This window comes from Molossus molossus, unplaced genomic scaffold, assembly GCF_014108415.1.
Source record: "Molossus molossus isolate mMolMol1 unplaced genomic scaffold, mMolMol1.p scaffold_m16_p_2, whole genome shotgun sequence".
Classification (NCBI taxonomy): Eukaryota; Metazoa; Chordata; class Mammalia; order Chiroptera; family Molossidae; genus Molossus; species Molossus molossus.
Genome location: NW_023425355.1, coordinates 4,476,528 through 4,498,333, shown reverse-complemented (window position 1 = coordinate 4,498,333; position 21,806 = coordinate 4,476,528). Strand labels below are relative to the sequence as shown.

The following is a 21,806-nucleotide window of genomic DNA, read 5'->3' as shown; positions in this document are numbered from 1 at the left end:
CTAGGGCTTTTTGGAGGTTGATTTTTTTTATATTGCATATAAATTAAACCGGAAAGCATTTCCTCATAAAAGTCCTACACGATAGCCTATGGCTTCCAGACTGCTTCACAAGAAAACCAACCCGGGCCTGTATCATTGTTTCCCTTACATTATTGTATTGGCTTGAACCTTCAGGACAATGTTGACTGAAGTAGTGATAGCACCCATTCTTGTCCTATTCCTAGTCTCAGAGGGAAAATCCTTTAACATTTCAATTTAGGTATGTTTGCTGTAGTTTTTGTTGTTTTTTTAAAAGATAACCTTTGTTGATTTAAAAGTTATTTTCTAGTTGTAGTTACTATGAGTGTTATTTTAGTCTCCTGCATCTATTGAAATAATCATTTGATTTTTCCCTTTATTCTTTGAATATGGTGTTAAACTAAACCTGTACTTGTGAAATAAACCATACATCGTCCTGATGGCAGCTATAGCTTTATGAAAAAGATTTTTTTTAAAACTATTTTTATTGATTTTTAGAGAGAGAGAGATAGAGAAATATTCATGTCTGAGAGCAAAACATGGATCAGCTGCCTCCTACATACCCCCTACCTGGGATCGAGCTTGAAACCCTTGCATGTGCCCTGACCAGTAATTGAACTGGCAACCCTTCAGTGCATGGGATGATGCCCAATCAACTGAGCTACTCAGCCACAGCTAGGTGTGATTTTCTTTATGTTTATCTTCATTGGGATTCATAGTACTTGAATTTGTAGTTTGATAGTTGTCTGTCAGTTTTGAAACATTATCAGCCACTATTTCTGTTTTATAGATTTTTTTTTATAGAGAGAGGAAGGGAGAGAAACATCCATGTGAGAGTGAAACATCTATTGGCTGCCTCCTACATGCCCCCTACTGAGGATGAGCCTGCAACCCAGGCATGTACCCTGATGGGGAATTTAACTGGCAGCCATTCTGTGCATGGGATGGATACCCAACCAACTGAGCCACACAAGCCAGGGCTGTTATTGTTTCTTTAAATGTTCCTGCCTTATTCTTGGTCTACTCTTTTTAAGATTTGGTTACAACCTCTTTTAGAGATTTTCTCTGTAACCTGCATACATCCGACACACTTTTTTCTATATTGCATCTCTTTTTCTCTCTGTATTTCATTCTGAATATTTTTTTCTGATCTATCTTCCAGTTCACTCTCTTTAGCTTTACTTTACTTTCCATTAAACTCCCCACTGATGTTTTAATTTCACTTTTGACACATATTTATATTTATTGTTTTTTTTAAATGTTTATTTTTGTAGAATTAGAATTGTACATTTGAATCCTATATAATCTTACTAACCAATGTCATACCAATGAATTTAATTTAAAATAGAGGGGAAAGCAGTGGTCTAAGACCACTCAACATGGCTTGTCTGTTAAAGAAAAAAAACCTCAAACACACATGCAAGTACATAAAAACAATAACAACCAAAACCAAAAACCCCACTGTTTTTCAACAGTACCCTCAAGCTACAACAAACACAAATTGAGAATTATTTTGTACTACTTCCTTTCTTAATACAAGAGATGTGCGTCTTGAATGTGTGTGTACATGTCTATTCAGCGGTTCACTGTTGACATGTTTGTAAACATATCAGTGTCACCTACGCAAGTGTTTCCTTGTAACAGCCCTTATGTTATTGACCGTGGTGTCCCCCCTCTCCCCCCACCCCGGCCCGAAAGTGCTCTGTTGTTCTCTCAGCCCATGGAGATGGAGACCTTCATGCTCAGGTTTTCGTCTTCGGCGAAGTACTGCACGGTGCCAGTATCAAAAAGCAGACAGTCACCCCTCCTGAAGGCCTCCTCTGGATCATCGAGCAGGGACAGAGGCACGGCTTGCCACGCCAAGTACCGCCTGTGCTTGGCCAGCTTCAGCTGGTAGGTGAACTGCTGGGCCTGGCCGGGGGCTCCGATGAACTGCACTACAGAGAAAAACTGCTGGTAGCCGTGGTAGTTCCTTTTCCCCAGGACCGTCATGAAGTGACATCCGTGGCAGGACTGCACCATCACCCAGTCCAGGGCGCCGGGAAGGTGCACGTTGAAGGCCAGGAACACGACCTCCGCCCCCTGCAGGGACGTGATGACTTCGTGCTGCGTCAGGTGGGCCGAGATGGCATGCAGCGGGCCTCGCCAGGGACAGACAATGCTGGGGCACGGGCAGCGGTAGGGCCGGAAGGCGCACAGATCCTCATGGGCGGCTTTGCCGTGGTGCTGCATGGTGGCCATGCAGCCGTAGTAGGCGTACTGGCACGGGAACAGCACGTAGTCAGCCACCCTGTTCATGGCCAAGTTGGGGATGCGTCCCAACGGGCCCCGGCAGGTCGGGCAGCAGTTCACCCTCGGGCGACAGCTGTTGCACAGGAGGTGGCCGCTGTAGCACTGGAAGATGGGCGGTAAGACGGACCCAAAGCACACGGGACACTCAAACAGAGGGGCCAGGTCAGCACTGGGCACAGCTGCACCTGCCGGGCGGTCGGAGGGCGCAGGACACTCGGATGGCGCAGGAGGGGGCGCCGGACCCTCGGAGGGCGCAGGAGGGGGCGCCGGACCCTCGGAGGGAGTAGGAGGGGGCGCCGGACCTTCGGGGGGCACAAGAGGGGGTGCCGGACCTTCGGAGGGCGCCGGAGGGGGTGCCGGACCTTCGGGGGGCACAGGAGGGGGCGCTGGGCCATCAGAAGGCACAGGACGGTGCACCCTGGGGCTGCGTCGGCTCATGGCTGTGGACACACAGGGCGCCGCCCAACGCTCACCACCCGTTCACTGGTCCACTATCTCAGGAAGCCCACACCTCTTCCCGGACCCCGCAGGGGGTTGCCGCGGGGACACTCACGGGAAACGGTCTGCTGCTGCCTTGACCTCTGCCGCTGTTCAGGCACCCCAACAACGGTTGCCTTGGCTACACCCTGGCTATACAGCTACTGCCACATCCGGGTCCTTGACCCCCCCAAGCACCCCCGCGCCCAGCCGTTGCCGTGTCCGGTTCCTCGAGCCCCCCTGCACGCCCCCCCAGCCGTTGCCATGTCTGGGCCCTTGAGCCCCCCTTGAGCCCCCCCACCAGCCGTTGCCGTGTCCCGGTCCTCTAGGCCCCCTGCACGCCCCCCAGCCGTTGCCATGTCTGGGTCTTCAAGCCCCCCTTGAGCCCCCCCACCAGCCGTTGCCGTGTCCTGGTCCTCGAGGCCCCCTCCCACCTCCCCTCAAGCCCAGCCGTTGCCATGTCTGGGTCCTGGAGGCCCCCTTCATGCCCCCCCAGCCCAGCCATTGCCATATCCAGTTCCTCGAGCCCCCCTGCATGCCCCCCCAGCTGTTGCCGTATCTGGGTCCTCAAGCCCCCCTTGAGCCCCCCCACCAGCCATTGCAGTGTCCGGGTCCTCGAGGCCCCCTCCCACTCCCTCCAGCTCAGCCATTGCCATGTCCGGGTCCCTGAGCTCCCTTCATGCCCCCCCAGCCCAGCCGTTTCCATATCCGGGTCCTCGAGCCCCCTTCATGCGCCCCCAGCCCAGCTGTTGCCATATCCGGGTCCTCGAGCCCCCTTCATGACCCCCAAACCCAGCCGTTGCCGTGTCCGGGTCCTCGAAACCCCCTCTACCCCCCCAGCCCAGATGTTGCTGTGCCTGGGTCCTGGAGCCCTCATCCTGTACCCCCAGCCCAGCTGTTGCCATATACGGGCCCTCCAACCCCTCCCCCATCCCCTATTGACATGTCTTGGTCCCCAAGCCCCTCCCCCAACCGTTGCCATATCCAGGTCCTGGAGCCCCCTTCATGCCCCCCTAGCCCTGCCATTGCCACATCCGGGTCCTCGAGCCCCCTTCATGCCCCCCAGCCCAGCCGTTGCCATGTCCGGGTCCTCGAGCCCCCTTCATGCACCCCCAGCCCAGCCGTTGCCGTGTCCGGGTCCTCGAGCCTCCTTCATGCCCCCCAGCCCAGCTGTTGCCATGTCCGGGTCCTCGAGCCCCCTTCATGACCCCCAAGCCCAGCCGTTGCCATGTCCAAGTCCTCGAACCCCCCCCCGGCATGCCCCCCTAGCCCAGCCATTGCTGTGTCTGGGTCCTCGAGCTCCCCCCTACCCCCCTAGCCCAGATGTTGCTGTGACTGGGTCCTGTAGCCCTCATCCTGTACCCCCAGCCCAGCTGTTGCCATATCCAGGCCCTCCAACCCCTCCCCCATCCCCTATTGCCATGTCTTGGTCCCCAAGCCCCTCCCCCAACCGTTGCCATATCTAGGTCCTGGAGCCCCCTTCATGCCCCCCCAGCCCTGCCATTGCCACATCCGGGTCCTCGAGCCCCCTTCATGCCCCCCCAGCCCAGCCGTTGCCACATCCCGGTCCTCGAGCCCCTCCCCCCTCCCCTGTTGCCATGTCTGGGTCCCCAGCCCCTCCCCCACACCATTGCCTTGTCCAGATCCCCAAGCCCCAAGCCCTTCCCCCCATTGCCATGTCTGGGTCCCCAAGCCCCTCCCCCAACCGTTGCCATGTCCAGGTCCTCAGCCCCCCACCATGGCCACGTCCAGGTCTCTGAGGCCCCTCCCCCCAGCCCAGCCCGCACCCACTCCTGCTCCCGCCCAGGACCACCCACCACGGCAGGCGCCATCTTCTTTCCGTCTGCCTCCTCCTCCTCGCCCCTGTTTTTTGTTTCCAGAATGTTCCCTGGGACCTTCTGAAAAGTAGTGTTCAGGAGTATTTCCAATGAGCGTTTTCCTGAACGCAGGAAGCACAGTTCTGTGAAATCCTATCATCTCCTTTCCGCGGGGGGTGCGTCCGTGGTCTGTGGTCTCTCCTGATTTTCCATTCATTGTGCCTTTGTGCTCCTCGGCCTGGTTGGATCGGGCTCCGTGGCCGGCTTGGTAGCTGCAAGACTGGGATGGAGATGGTGTGAGGCCTGGGCTTTCTCATCTGCACCCACAGAGGGCGGATGCTGCCCTGGGCCGGTGGTAGGCACCCGAGTCCCGGACGGCCTGCATCCAGCGCAACCTCGGGGTCACTGGATGCTGGCCCCGAAGGCTGATGGAGCCTTCCTGTCCGTGAGGAGCCTTTCTCCGTGGGGCCGAACACCCGAGCGTGGGTCTGGGGGTCCCCTCCTGAGGGCTCTCGCGTGCAGAGGTCTGGGGCTGGCGCTTTCGCCCTTCAAGAGCGCGGCTGTCTGTCCGCGGACTCTTGTGTGGTCGGCCAAGGCCCTCAGACGAGAACAGCCTCGTCGGTCTCGTTCTGTCCTGCCTCTGGGCTCCACAGTCCTGTAAGGCCTTGTTCGCTCTCGGGTGCCTTCACATACACTCATGACTTCTATTTTATCACGGTGTTCTGGTTTGCAGCAGGAAATGGGGTCTGCAGGAGTCTTCCCTAAGGAGAAGGGGACTCGGGCCCTCCTGTCTTCAACGAGAAGGGAGGGATCGCCTCCGAGGCATCCAGCACTGTACAAGCCCTGGAGCTGAAACTCTAGAACTGCTGACAGAGGATTTTCGCCATTGTGGAGCTTACAGCAAGTGAGCAGGCACATGTCATACAAGGTGATGATGCAGTGAGAAAGAGAACTATAGGATGATCTGGAGCACTAAGGAGGAATACCTGGCCCAGACTTTTGAAATCAAGGAATGCTTTCTAGACAAAGCATCTTTTGAGTTTAGACCCGAAAAATAAGTGTGACTTGTCTAGATAAGACTGGGTTAGGCAGAGGGAATAACATGTACAAAGCACTGGAAGAGGAGAGAGAGAACATAACGTATTCAGGAAACAGAAAACTCTATAAAGCTACAGTGATCAACACAGTATGGTAGTGGCACAGCAAGGGCATATAGATCAGTGGAACAGAATTGATTATTTAGGAACAACCCTAACATTGACGGTCAGTTAATTTTTGACAAGTGTACCAAGACAATTCATTGGGCAAAAAGATACTGTGTTCAACAAATGGTGCTGGGGCGTATGTAGAAAGATCAATGCAAACCCTCACTATATATCATGCCCAAAAATTAATTTGAGAAAGGAAACTAGAATTTTGGTGGTGAGAAATCAATAGGATTTACAGATATTGAATTACATTTTTCTACACCTGAAATTTATGTAATACTATTAACCATGTTACCTCAATAAATTTAATTTTAAAATGTATGATAGGTATGAATTTAAGTGTCAAAACAATAAAAATTCTAGATGAAAATATAGGGGAAATTTTTCAAGACTGGACTAGACAGAACCTCTTAGATATAACACCAAAAATAGAGTCCAAAACAAAGTTGAAACTGATAAACTGGACCTAATCAAAATACAAAAATAAAACATGTGTTTTTCAAAAAATACTTTAAAATGAAAGAAATGTAATAGAACAGGGTAAAATATTTCCAGAACATATTCAATAAACAATTTATATCCATTCCTGGCTGGGTAGTTCAGTTGGTTGGAACATTGTCCCTATGCGCCAGGGTTGCTGGTTTGATACCCAGTCAGGGCACATACACACATACAAGAATCAACCAATGAATGCATAAATAAGTGAACCAACAAATCTCTCTCTCTCTCTCCCTCCCTCCCTCCCTCCCTACTTCTCTATCTCTAAAATATATTGATAAATTTTTTAAAAGAAAATTTATATCCAGAATTTATAAAGGGCCCTTGGAACACAATAATAAGACAACCTGAACAAAAATAGGCAAAAGATGTAAACAAATAGCTTAGCACAGAAGATATTCAAGTGGCTAAATAAATACATGAAAAGATGCTCAGCATCATTACCATCAGGGAAATGCAAATTGAAACCACAATGGAGACAAATACCAGGTGAGCTCAGTTATAGGTGAAATCTAAAAAAAATCAACAAACTAAACTTATAGATAAAAAGATTATTGGTTGCCAGAGGTGGAGGGTGCAAGGTGGGGGAAGTGGATGGAGGTAATCACAAGGTACAATTTTCCGGTTATAAATGTCATGGGAATGTAGTGCACAGCATGGCAACTACAGTTAATAAAACTGTATTTCATATTTAAAACTTTCTAAGAGCATAGATTTTAAACGTTCCCATCATGAGAAAAACATTTCTGTAACTATATGGTGAAAGATGTTAACTAGACTTATTGTGATTATTTTGCACTATGTACAAACATTGAATCAAGTTTTGCCTCTGAAGCTAATATAATGTATGTCAATTATGCCTCAATACAAATCATTTTAAAAAACACAGTGGAGCTCTGGCTGGTGTGGTCAGTTGGTTTAGTGTCATCCCATACACTGAAAGGTTATGGGTTCAATTCCCAGTCAGGTAACATACTCAGGTTGTGGGCTCAAACCCCGGTAGGGGTGCATGTGGGGGACAGCCAATCTCTCTCTCTCTCTCTCTCTCTCTCTCTCTCTCTCTCTCTCTCTTTCTCTCTTCCTGCCTCCCTCCCTTCCTCTCTCCTTAAAAAAGTCAATAAAAACACATTTCTTTTTAAAAAGATGAATCTTTTTTTAAAAGCACACTGGAGATTACCTGTTCACATTTACTACAATGGCTATAATGAAAAATGCAATAAGAAGCGGAGATGTAGAGAAATAGAAACCTTCAAAACCTTTGTACATTACTGGTGGAAATGTGAAATGATGCAGCTGCTTTGGAAGACAGTTTGATAATTCCTCAATAAATTAACTCAGAATTACCACATGACCCAGCAATTCTACTACTATGTATATACCCAAGATAAATGAAAGCATATGTTCACACAAAATCTTCTACACAAATATTCATAACAGCATTATTAATGGCAGCCAAAAAGTGGAATCAACCCAAATGTCTGAAGATTAAACAAAATGTAATGTAATATTCTATACAATGGAATATTATTGACCCATAAAAAGGAATAAAGTACAAATACATGCTATAACATGGATGAACCTCAAAAATGATACACTAAGTGAAAGAAGCTAGTCATAAAAAAAAAAAAAAACACACACACACAATATATGATTCTGTTTATATGAAGGATCCAAACTAGGCAAATGTGTAGACCAAAATTAGATTAGTGAATACCTGGGGCATATGGAGGGAATGGGGATTGAGTGTATATAGGCATCAGAAAACTTGCTGAGGGAGATTGTTGGAGGGAAGAAAATATTCTACAATGGATTTACCATAACCAGAATGGTAGTAGTGGCATTTTGGTAGAGTTACTAAAGATCATTAAATTGTACACTTAAAATGGATAAATTCTGCCCTGGCCAGTTTGGCTCAGCGGTTAGAGAGTCAACCTGTGGATCAGAGAGTTCCTGGTTCAGTTCCCGCTATGGGCACGTACCTCCATTGCAGTTTGTCCCCAGCCCCAGTTGGAGTTGTGTGAATGGCAACCAGTGGATGTGTCTCTCTCACATCAATGTTTCTCTCTGTCTCTCTTCCTCTCTTTCACTCTCCCACTCTATCTGAAGATAAATGCAAAAATGTCCTCGGGTGAAGATAAAAATTAATTCATTAATTAAAGATGGATAAATTCTATGGTATGTGAATTATACCTAATTAAAGCTGTTATTTTTTAAATTGTCTGGCACACAGAATAGGTCAATAAATATGTAGGAGGTATTGGTTATTCCTGAGTGAGACGCATCTTTAGAGGAAGAGTATCTTCAAGACTGTTCACCCTAATTATTCTCATAGCTATCTCCCCCTAATCGATGTGTACAGAACTCCAATGCAGAATCAACTCACTCAGAAGCTCCAGAGGTGAGGTTTAGTCATATAAATTTTAAACTCTATCGGTGATTCTGGTGTGCACTCCAGGGAGAGAATCTGTGATTTATGTAATGGTGAATGGCTTGGTGTGGTTAGAACCTAGAGTACATGTGGGGCCTGATGGCTATTTGCACTAGAGTGGTCATACAGTAGTCAGGAATCTTGATCCAGAATCTCTCTCTCTCTTTCTCAAATAACTAGCTATTCCCAGATCCTACTTAGAAATTTTTTTTTAGAATTGCAGGGTTAAAATATATGATACAGATTATCTATTGCAGTGATTCTTAATTAAGGGTACATATTAGTCTTACCTAGGGAACTTATTTCAGTGCACATATCCCTGGCTAACCTCATGCACATCATCAGAGTCTTTAGAGTGGGACCATAAGCATATATTGTTTGGGGGGAAAATGGCTTCTAAGGTGATGTTGATGCTCATTCCATTTGAGAACTAATGCTCTAAAGACAGAGATAAAGGAAGACTATAAAGGAGATAACATTTGGTTCCCTGTCCCTAACCTCAGCTCCCCTGTTATGGATTATTATGTCTTTACCATCTGTGATACTAGGACTAATTGGAAGACCAGTGGACCATGAGCTGAGTGGTAGTGAATGCTTAATGAACATCTCTGTAGAACATCATTTGGGAAATCAATGTATAAACTCTGTATCTTTGAGGGAGAGAGGAATTTTAGTTGACATTTCCTCAGCCAGATGATAGCCCTGTGTGCTTGGAATACCCAAGGGAGGAGGGTGGTTTCCTGTCTCCTGTGGCTTCATGGGGACTTCCCTGCTGCTAGCTGTGGAAACCAGTTTAACATAATAGGCTGCTGAGTAATCTTCTCCATACACATCCACCTCTTCAGAGATGAAGAGTGATATTTATTGGAGTGATGGTGAACAGCAAGGATTGAAGCTAAATAGTCACAATGAAATTGATTTTCAAAACAAGATTACTTCTGAATTTTTTCCTGTGGGTGTAGATTGTTATTCTTGTTTCACTTGTCACATCAATGGCCTACAAAGGCAAGAAAATCTTGAACATTTCTAAGATTTTGGATCAATACACAATGGAAAGACATCCAATGTTCATGGATTGCTATACTAATTATAGTTAAAATATCCATACCACCTAAAGCAAATTACAGATTCAAAATGTCAATGGCATTTTTCACAAAAATAGATCACAAAATTTGTATGGAACCACAAAAGACTCTGAATATCTAAAGCAATCTTGAAAAATAAAGAACAAATCTAGAGGCATCACACTTTCTGATATCAAACTATGTTACAGAGGCATAGTAATCAAGACAGTATGGTATGGGCATAAAGACAGAAAAAGACTAGTAAAACAGAATAGTCCAGAAATAAATCCACACTATATAGCTTTCTGGCCATCTGATTATTTCATTACTGGTTTATATTTTACATATGATTGAGCTAATCTGATAGACTGACTTCTGACAGACTAATTCATTAATATACAGACTTGGTGAATGTCTAACTCTCTGACTGACTGACCTACTGGCTGGTAGCGATCCTGGCTGACAGACTGTCAACCTCCCTTTTCAACTGATGAGTTTTCAGGCTGACAGACGGACTGAAAGGCCAGTCAACTGGGTGTGGAAAAGGATGACTAATATTTTGTCTGACAGGCTTTTCAACCAGGTGGTCCTGTACAGAGGACAAGGGTAAAGAAAGAAGAGTGATAAGATATGCAATTCAAGATGCTATCACATGCAAATGAAAGAAGAGGCATATTGATGATAAGCAGAAGGAGACGGCACTTGACAAAGGGGTTAATAGCTTTCTTCTGCTAGCTCAAGGGGAAAATGGTTCTAGACAAAATCAACCCATTAATAATCAGGCATGAATGTGTAAGGACATGAGCACCATGAGTAAAGACATAAAATGTTGAAAATCAACCAGTTGGAAATTAAAAACCACCAAGAAGAAATGAAGAATGACATATCAGAAATAAAAAAACACATTGGAAAGTCTAAATAGCAGAGTAGAGGAAGCTGAGGATCAGATCAGTGAATTAGAAGATAGAGTAGAAAAAATCAACCAATCAGAAAACCAAAAGGAAAAAATAATTAAAAAATAGGAAAACAGCTTAAGAGAACTGTGGGACAACTGGAAACGTAATAACATTCGCATCATAGGAGTCCCCGAAGAAGAAGAAAATGAGCAAGGGTTAGAGAATATATTTGAAGAAATAGTGACAGAAAACTTCCCTAATTTGGTGAAGGAAGAAGGCATTCAAGTTCAAGAAGCACAGAGAGCCCCAAGTAAGAAGAACCCAAACAGGCCCACACCAAGACACATAGTAATCAAAGTGACAAAAATTAAAGACAAAGAGAGAATCCTAAAAGCAGCAAGAGAGAAGCAACAGGTTACCTAGAAAGGAAACCCCATAAGGCTCTCAGCTGACTTCTCAACAGAAACACTACAGGCCAGAAGGGAATGGCATGAGGTAATCAAGGTCATGAAAAAACAAGGATCTGAATCCAAGACTACTCTACCCAGCAAGGCTATCATTCAAAATAGAAGGTCAAATAAAGAGCTTCCCAGACAAAAAAAAAAAGGCAAAGGGAATACATTTGCACCAAACCAGAAAAGCTGGGGTAGCAATACTTATATGAGACAAAGTAGACTCTAAAACCAATAAATAATCTCTAAGGCCTCTCTAAGATTGACAACATTTAACCAGACTCATCAATAAAAAAGAGAGAAGACCCAAATAAATAAAATTATAAATTAAGGAGTAACAACTGACAATACAGCAATAAAAAATTGTAAGAAAATATTATGAACAAATATATGACATCAAATTGGAAAATTTGGGTGAAATGGCTGAATTTCTAGAACCATACAATCTTCTAAAATTGAATCAGAGAATCTGGCAAGATGGGTTACAACTAGTGAAATTCAAGCAGTCATTTAAAAAAACTCCCAGTGTACAATCCAAACAGAGAAAGACAAGTATCATATGATCTCACTTATTTGTGGAGTATAATGAACATAACAGTCTGAGAAAAAGGGTAGTCCCAGAGACGTGGAAGTGGGGTACAGACTGACAATCCCCAGAAGAGGGGGTTGTGGGGGAGAGATAAATCACAGAACTCATATGCATGTATATATGAACAATGGACATGGACAACAAAGCTGGGGACAGGGCGAGGAGGGAGGGGGAAGGGGGAATCGGGGCGGGGGGAGGAGAAACATCTGTAACAAACATAAATTAATTAATTTAAATAAGTAAATAAATGAATGAATGAATAAATAAATATGTGGATTTGCTCCAAGGCATAGCCATAGTATTAAACAAAGGGTGTAAACTTAATGAAATGGTAGCCTGGCCATAGACTTGCCTGAGACCTATAATGTTGTCTACTACAAAAAGATTTCCTGAGACAAATCTGTAATTCTTGATAAACTGCACTAAAAGATATACAAAGGAGGCAGTTAGCAACAGGACTCGAATCTCCAAAATTATTAGGTAAAGAGAGACAAGGGTAACCATAATGGGCCAATTTTAATGCAAATTTCTGTGGAAACAGAACCACAAGTAAGCAGAAGCTAGGAGATAGAAAGAGGGCAATAAAACTGGCCTTATTTAAAAAGGGAAATCACAAAGTAATCATGGAGCAGCTTATTTCCATTCCTAGAAGACTACTAGAGTGAGGAACTATAACTTCCAGTTGTTGAAATCCTTGGAATGCTTTGACACATTCTCTAGTTCCCTTTTGTACTGAATGTCAGATGATTTGCTTTTCCTGTGCTCCTGAGCATGTGTCCTTAAAATAAATCCCCCAAATTTAAGGAAGCAATGAGTTTCTTATAAGCAAAAGAACTGTATAGTTTACATATAGAAAATACTAACTTCTTTCATCCTCCCATCTAGATTTACTTATAATTTAATTTTTTTATCTAAGTATTTCCTCTTCTCCATCCTTTTCATAGCTCCGGGAGCTCCTATGCAAAATGCCATATGTGGCCCTATTTCTTTGGATGCATAATACAATTACCCAAGCCACAAGTCTTGGATTTATAGTAATAATTAATAATATTTGTATAGAATTTTTACCTTCCTCTTTAAAATTTGATACCATAGACCTGAGAGGTGGGCAAGGTAGTTCTTATCCCCACATTTCAGATAAAAGAACAGAGACCCAGAGAAAGGAATGATTGGTTTAAAGTCACACAGTAGTCAAACTAGGACTAGAGCTCACTTTTCCTGATTTCTGGTCCTGTAATGTTTCCTTTTGTTCTTATTGCCTAAGGAGTCATTCTGGCCTTTTGAGATTAGAATTCTCAAAAGAGAGGCGTGCCTACCCCAGAGGATTCACAAGACAATATGGTGTGACAAATAACACATTAAAATTTTTATATAGACTTTTGCTCCTGATAAGATGGAGCAGACATAATTTTCCCTATTTCTAGTCCAACTAAAAAGTCCAACTAAAAACCCTGGACATTATATATAAAACAAACATGACATGACTCTAAAATGTAGAGAAAAGATGGAAGACTAGCAAGGGACACTGAGACTTGAGAAACAAAGGATGATGAGTTCCCCAGGTTTCCTTTTGCTCATTATCCAAGACATGCAGCTGAAGAAGCCAGCAACCCAGAGACACCAAGGGCACAGACAAAAAGCTCTCTAGAACAAACACCTAGTCTGTCTAGCAAAACGTCCAAGAAAGACGCAATCTAGCATGACAAAAACTTTTAAACAATACTGCATTACTCCAGCCACACAATGCAAAATAAAATGATAACCCCATACCAAGCAATGTGTATTAGTAAGGGTTCTTTAGAAAAACAGAACCAATAGATTTATATGTATCTTTTTTTTTTAAAGATTTTATTCTAGGTATGTTTTACCCCCACAATAGCCAATTTTCTCCCTAAATAGGGGACTATTGCTCTTTCTTTTTAAAAATTTTTTTATGTATCTTTATTGTTGAAAGTATTACAGATGTCCCTCCTTTTTCTTTTTTTCCACCATTGACACTGCCCTTCCTACTCCTGTCCCTCCCCCACCCCCTCACCTCCCCCACCTTCACTGCACTGTTGTCTGTGTTCATGGGTTGTGCATATATGCATATAAGTTTTTTCGTTTATCTTTTCCCACCCCCACCCCACCCCCTTCCCTCTGAGGTTTGTCAGTCTGTTCCCTACTTCCATGTCTCTGGATCAATTTTGCTCTACAGCTTATTTTGTTCATTATATTCCACAAATAAGTGAGATCATGTGATACTTGTCTTTCTCTGACTGGCTTATTTCACTTAGCACAATACTCTCCAAGTCTCTGTATGTCATCTCAAAGGGTAAGTGTTTTTATTGATTTCAGAGAGAAAGGGAGGGAGAGAGAGAGAGAGAGAGAGAGAGAGAGAGAGAGAGACATTGATTGGTTGCCTCTCGAACATACCCCAACTGTGGATCAGCCTCAAACCTGGGCATGTGCTCTGACTTGGAATCAAACCAGTGACCCTTCGGTGCATGGGATGGTGCTAAACCAACTGAGTCACATCTGCCAGGATTATAAATTATTTCATGTTAAGGAATTGGCCTATGTGACTGTGGGGCCTGGAAAACCTGAAATTTTTAGGGCAGGACAACATGCTAGAAATTCTGGCAAAAGTTGATGCTGTTTTGAGTCCAAAGGCAGTCTAGAAGCAGAGTACTTCCTTTTTCAGGGATTTCATTCTTTACTCTTAAGGCCCTCAACTGATTGGGTGAGTTCCATTCACATAAGAGAGAGTAACTTGTTTTACTTAAGTTCTATTTATTTAAATGATAATCACATCTTAAAGACACTGTTACAGCAGTACCTTTAGACTGGTATTGAACAAATAACTGAGCATTATAGCAAGTCAACTGCTGGTACATAAAATTTACCATCACAGTCTACCTATTGTCAATTTGGTACCCATAAACATCTCCTTAAATCATATTTAATCTCCAAATAAAGACAATAGCAAGGTCATATTTCTGTGTAACATGTTACAACTATTTACACACAACCAAAATGCACTAACCCTTTCCCCAAAAAAGCCAGCAAATTTCTTGAGTGTTATTTACTCTTCTCCTCATATCATGTCACTTATATACTATAATGTAAACTTAACAATACTTAAATACTATGATGGAAAGTCAATGCATCTTATGCTATATGAAAAAAGGATATAAGACGGATAAAAACAAAGATAATGTGTGTGTGTGTGTGTGTGTATATATATCATATATATATATATCATACATATATATATATATCATACACACATACATATGCAAACATATTTATAACAATGAGGAAAAATCACAACAATTACAGTCCTCATTTCTGCAACTGGTCACATGGTCATAACTGATATTTATAATTACCTTCTTTTATTCACCATTCTGTATTTTCTTTGCCTTCAGCAAACACCTCAGCTGGTAATGGCTCCATTACTGCAGGTTCTGGGCCATTAGTAGTCCTTTCTGAATTGGTTTGTAGTCGTTTTCCATTGACTTTAATCACAGGGCATGGTAGTAGTAAGAGACATCCTAAGGAATTTTCAGTATTCCAGACATACCCTTCCTTACCTCGATTGTGAAATACTAGTTCAATTTCCCATGGTGATCAGGATCAATCATCCCAGCCAGTACCATAACTCCCTTCTTTGCCTGCTGGTTTAGAGGCATGAGGTGCCCAAGTTAACTGGGGGTCAGTCTTAATGTCTAGTTCAATGGAATCATTTCTTGTATCTACTAGTTGGAAGCATTCCTCCCATTGTAACACCTCTAGACCAGAAGATCAAGGGTTACAAGGGAAGGAAACAAAAGTTTTGCTACTGCATCACTAGTGACAATTATTACTGGTGCTACTCTTATTTCTACATTTTGATTCTCAGACTTATGACTACGTTTTAAGAAAACAGCACCATATATTGGATACAGATTTAGAGTTTAAACAGCCTCCTGGAGAACTTTACCCCAGCCCTGTATGATATGGCCACCTGGCTTATGTTGTAACTGAGTCTTTAAAAGGCCAATTCACCATTCATTGCTTTAGAATGGTGGAGAAAATACTAAGAGCAATAAATTCCATGAGCATGAGCCCATTGCCATACTTTATTTGCAGTGAAGTAAATTACTTGATTAGAAGCAATGCTGTGTGCAATAATGTTGTACAATGAATTGTGCCCCTCCCAAACTTCATATGTTAATACCCTAACCCTCAGTATCACTATATTTGGAGAGACTAAGTAATCAAGGTTAGATGATTTCATAAGAATGAGGTCATTTTCAGATAGGATTAGTGTCCTTATGAGAAAAGGCACTAGAGTTCTGCCCCGCCAGACACATGCAAAAAGAAGAGGTCATGTGAGCACACAGTGAGAAAGCAGCTGCCTACAAGCCCAAAGAAGACCTCTAAGAATAAATTAACCCTAAAATAAACATAGGGGTGCATATATTATTTTGAATTAGTGTTCATTGCAGCATTATTTATAGTAGCAAAGATTTGGAAATGGCCCAAGTGCCCATCAATACAGAGTGGATAAAAAAGCTGTGTTACATAGAAATAATGGAATGTTATTCAGCCATAAAAAAAAAGAATGAAATCTTACCATGTGCAACAGCATGAATGGACCTGGAGGGTATTATGCTGAGTGAAATAAGTCAGTCAGAGAAAGACAAATACTATATGATTTCACTTATATGTGGAATCTAAAGAACAAAATAAATGAACAAACAAAATAAAAGCAGACTTGTAGACACCAAGAATAGACTGATGGTTGCCAGATGGAAGTGGAGTTGTGGGACTGGGTAAAAAATGTGAAGGAATTTGGAAATACAAATTGGTAGTTACAAAATAGTCAGAGGGATGTAAAGTACCGTATAGGAAATACAGTAAAAAATATTTTAATAACTGTGCATGGTGTGAGGTGGGTACTTGAAATATCGGGGGGAACACTTTGCAAAATATATGATTGTCTAACTACAATGCTGTACACCTGAAACTAATACAAAACAATATTGAATGCAAACTGTAATTGAAAAGTAAAATTTAATTTTAAAAATCTTCACAAACTGGATATTCTCCCCAGTCCAAAAAAAAAAGGAAGGAAGGAAGAAGTAAACCCTGTTAGACCTTGATCTGGGACTTCTAGCCTCTAAAATGTGAGAAAATAAATGTATGTTGTTTAAGTCACCCAGTATATGACACTTCATTATAGCAGTCCAAGCTGACTAATACAAATAGCATGGCAGTGGATGAGGCATTCTGTATGGTAAATTACCATGGATGATAACTTTAGCAGAATCACTACATGCAGAAAAGGAAAATCTGCGTGCTACTTTGTCTATGATGGAAGTTGTTCAACGTAATCAACCTGACATCAGGCTGATCACTCCAAAGAATGGTGTCATAGTGGAGACTCAGTATCAATTTCTATATTTAGAAGATTGGGTACTCAGCAGTGGTTGTAACCAAGAAAGTTTTACTGAGTAAAAGTCCATGTTGCTAAGTCCACACATAACTTGTATACCTGCTATCATGGCCACTTTGCTCATGAGCCCATTGGACAATAACAAGAGTAGCTGGGAGAAGAGGGTAACTTTATCCACAGAATGGGTTATCTTACTATTTGATTAACCGTTTTCTCTACTGAGGTTATCCTGTGATGAACATTCACATGGGACATAAATATCTTCACTTTTTTCCCTATGCAGATGGGTCTGTCTACATCCCTCCTCCCCAGACATCTTTGGTACAAGTTTTCCAATCATGTTTCTTCCAATTACTTGACCATATAGGCAAACCATTGGCCATAGCCCATGAGCTATACAGTTGCACATCTGTACAGTTATCCTTCCAAGCAACATAAACAACTAGGTACTAGAAAATCTTCCCACTGAAAAATTAATCTTTACCACTGTCTTTCAGGAATGTCCCAGAAAGGGGGTATAGTACTAAAACTGTCCACTTCTGGGTGGTGCTACATATTAAACAGAAGCATTTATAATCTAGGCCATACTTTTTTCTCTGTCAGCTGACCATAGGGAACTCCCCATAAGGCTTAGGTTCAAGCTAGAAGAAAGAAGGTAATGTAGCAGGGATGGGAACCATGTTATTTGGGTTCTCTATACAACCTACTTGTGACTTTAAGTCCTGCTTTAGCCCAATCTCATATACCACATCCACTGATGATAGAGTGATGCTATGCATACCCAGCTTTATGGTTTGGTGGATCAGAAAACACTGATTTAATAATGGGAAACTTATGAACTTAGGAGCCTGTGGTTAAGCTTTCAGTCTTTATCAAGGGTAGTAGCAAGCCAAAGTTGTTTCCCAAAGGAAGAGCAGTTTTCTATAGAGAATAATATGACTTTGATCCAGGATCCTAAAGTTCTGAACTTTGACTCCGATATGGGAACCTTCAAATAGTACCCCAAGACTCTAATCATACCCTTCTCTGCCACCAACACTTCAAGCACCATTGGATCTGCATGGCCCAAGTAGCATAGAATCTTGCGTGGCAGCCTTGACCTACTACAGAGCCTTCTCTTTTCTGAAGCCCCACTCAAAATTAACAGATTTTCAGCTCACTGAGTATATCACAACCAAATGAAAAATATGTTGCCTTCAAAGTCCAGAGAGACCCACTAAGCATTGTACATTCTTTGTGTTTGTAGGAGGGGCCACATAAAACAATTTACTTTTCACTTTAGAAGGAATATTTTAACATGTCCCACACCACGAGGTCCCTAGAAATTTTAGTGAATTAGAAAGCTTCTGATTAATTTTTTGTTAGATTTATTTCACACGCAAATGTCTTATCATTCAGTCTAATGTAGTTACTACTACTTGCTCACTAGATTCAGTCAGCATAATTCCATTAATCTAATACACCAGTGTGATGTTTTATGGAAGGGAAAAATGATCAAGATCCCTGTAAACCAAATTATGACATAAGGCTAAAAAGTTAATATACCCCTGAAATAGAAAAAGGAGGGTGTGTTTCTGGCTTTTCCCAGTAAAAGCAAAATGTGTCTAGTGATATTCACTAGCAGATATAATTTTTTTTTCCTCACCCGAGGATATTTTTCCATTTTTTTTGTACAGATAGAGTGGGAGGGAGAGAGAGGAAGGGAGAGAGAAACATCGATGTGAAGGGACACATCGAGTGGCTGCCACCCACACGACCAACCAGGGCCGGGGACAAACTGCAACCGAAGTACATGCCCTTAGCGGGAACCGAACCCGGGTCTCTCTGGACCGCAGGCCGACGCTCTAACCGCTGAGCCAAACTGGCCAGGGCAGATATAATTTTTTTTAAAAAGCATTAGCCAGATCAATGGATGCATAGCAGATACTAGAGGATATATTATTTGCTCAAGCAATGAAAATATATCTGGTATACCAGCTATAATTTGAGTTACCACCTGATTAAGCTTATAACAATTATCTTTAATTCTCTAATAACCATCTGTTTTCTGTACAGGCCACATAAATCAGTTGAATGTAGACTGAGTGGGAAAGTTAAACTTCCATTCATAAATCTGTAATGAGGCAACCCCAAATTTCCACTGGGTTGATGTCATAATATACCAAGTAGGAAGCCAGAACTATCAAGTAGTTGGCCAGGAATATGCCACCCCCAAGTCAGAACATGTTAGTGAAAACAATTTGAGAGTCTAGACTTCCCCTATCATTTGTCAGTAATAAGGTGGCCCCCTTCATCTCTACCGGAGTGCTGTCAGAGTAGGGCTAATTTTTCCATATTTTTTGCCACATGAAAATAAAAGAGTCAGGACTTTCATCATTATCAAGAGATAAAGAAGCTTTCTCTACCATGGTGTCAGTGGACAAACCATGTTAGGAGCCATAAATTCAACTTTCAACTAGCAGTAATGAAAAATACCCTTTTTATCAACAGAAGCTGCATAGGGAACCTGGACTTCTACCTCCACCAGGAAAAATTACGTGGCACCCTTACTTCACCTGCTGGAGTGGTGTTTTTTAAAAAGCCACCTAAAACATATTTTATATAAAGTTTAAATAATATCTAGAGTCTCTTAACATAATTGAGAATGTCTAGGTTTTAATTTTAAAATCTCATTAAACCCAAAACCAGAATTTCAAGCAGAATGAACAGAAACAATAAAAAGGAAAACAAAATGATAAAGAAGTTGGAATGATCTAACAAGTATTTTATTTTTTTTAAATTTATCTTTATTGTTGAAAGTATTACAGATATATTTTAAAGCAACCACGGTAAAAATGTTTCAACACAATTAAAAACACATAAAACCTATGAAAATAGAGAAAGCTCAAGAACTAAATAGACTCAGCAAGAAGGAAGGAAGGAAGGAAGGAAGGAAGGAAGGAAGGAAGGAAGGAAGGAAGGAAGGAAGGAAGGAAGGAAGGAAGGAAGGAAGGAAGGAGAGGAAGGAAGGAAGGAGAGGAAGGAAGGAGATGGAGGGAGTTGCTGACAGCCAGGGGGCCCAGAGCAGTTAGTGCACCCACAGTTGGCCCAAGGCCCTGACACTGGCCCAAATTCTTGTCACTATGTGTGTCTGCAACTGGTACCTGCCACCACAGAGGCACTTGAAGCTGGCTACAGGGGGATACAAGAACCAACAAAATGGGGAAATAGGACTGATATCTTTAATAATGAAAATAAAAGTTCTAGTGATGTTGCCAAGATGGCAGGGTAGGAGACCCCAGTCTCTGTCCCCCCACAAAGATAGAAATTATCTTGAAATAAACAACTATGAAAGATAAACAACTATCTATGAGTCAAAATAGCTCTGGAAGAGCTCAGAAAACCACTTAAGAAACTTTGGCAAAAAAAAAAAAAGTCCAGCCAGTGTGGTTCAGTGGTTGAGCACTGACCCATTCACCAAGAGGTCGCTGGTTTGATTCCCGGTCAGGACACATACCCAGTACCCAGGTTGTGGGCCAGATCCCCAGTGGGGGGCATGCAGGAGGCGGCCAATCAATGTTCTCTCTCATTGATGTCTCTCTCTCTCTCTCTCTGACTCTCTCTCTCTCTCCCCCCCACCCCTCAAATCGATAAATAACAATTTTGAAAAAAGAAACTTCAGCAACACAGTGGAAGAAAACTCTGAGAATATCCATACAACAGGGTAGAAAGAACAGCTATGGTTTTCTGCCTCCAGGACAATACTCAGTGCCAAGAGGGAACTCCGTGGCTTGCAAAGAGTTCCCTTAACTGGGAAAGGGAGAGCCAGTTAGAAAACCAGCCATTTGGGGCATTGCACAAAGGATCAGCTTTGGTTTCTTTGCATCTAGAGACCAGCAAAATGAAGACCTCTAGAGACAGCTAGGAACAAAAAGGGCAAGGGATAGAAATATCAGTCATGCAACAGGAGTGACCATGGGTCCAGGTGGCTTGCTCCATAGAGGACCTCAGCAGCTTTTGCCACTAAAGAAAACAAGGGCCAACACAACTACTGAGGACTCCCTGAAATTTTCACCAATGAAGTTTTTACCTCATAGGTTTGTGTTCACAAATGATAACTGCCGGAGGCACTCTCTGCTTGCTCCCTCCTCACACCACCTGCTAGAGCCCACAATTCACATGGGCAAATGACACTGGGCTCTGCAGTGTGCATGCTTAAGATGCCAGCCAGGATGTCTATGGCTTACCATCACCATCATAAAAGCAATGAAAGCTAGTTCCTATAGCTGTGCACCTGCATGCTGCCAGCCCAACTCCCATCACTGGGTTCCACTGATACTTGCATGCCTGTGGCCATCCCCTACAGCCACAAAAGTAGTTGCTGATAGCCAGGGGCCCCAGAGCAGTTAGTGCACCCACAGTTGGCCCAAGCCCCTGACACTGGCCCAAATTCTTGTCACTATGTGTGTGTCTGCAATTGGCACCTGCCACCACAGAGGCACTCGAGCTGGCCACAGCTGCCAAGTGTAAGCATGCCACCAGACTAGGCCAACACTGCCACCTGCCCTGTTGTCTAATTCCTGGGGCTGGTGGCACCAATGAGGACCCCAACAGCTTTTGAAGCCACTGCAGAGCACTCACAGATTTCACCAAAGATCACACTGCT

General features: G+C 42.9%; 1 protein-coding gene across 1 annotated transcript; it reads right to left on the bottom strand.

Annotated features, from left to right (window-relative positions):
* Positions 1-1,731: 1,731 nt before the first annotated feature.
* On the bottom strand, positions 1,732-2,748 carry LOC118636057 (E3 ubiquitin-protein ligase Siah1-like). The gene has a single exon (XM_036271120.1). The coding sequence runs from the start codon at positions 2,746-2,748 to the stop codon at positions 1,732-1,734; it is 1,017 nt and encodes a 338-aa protein (XP_036127013.1).
* Between the last annotated feature and the right edge of the window lie 19,058 nt (positions 2,749-21,806).

What these genes read in the sequence shown, in the direction of transcription:
- LOC118636057 (XM_036271120.1), bottom strand. Translation starts at nt 2,748, where the DNA reads ATGAGCCGACGCAGCCCCAGGGTGCACCGTCCTGTGCCTTCTGATGGC.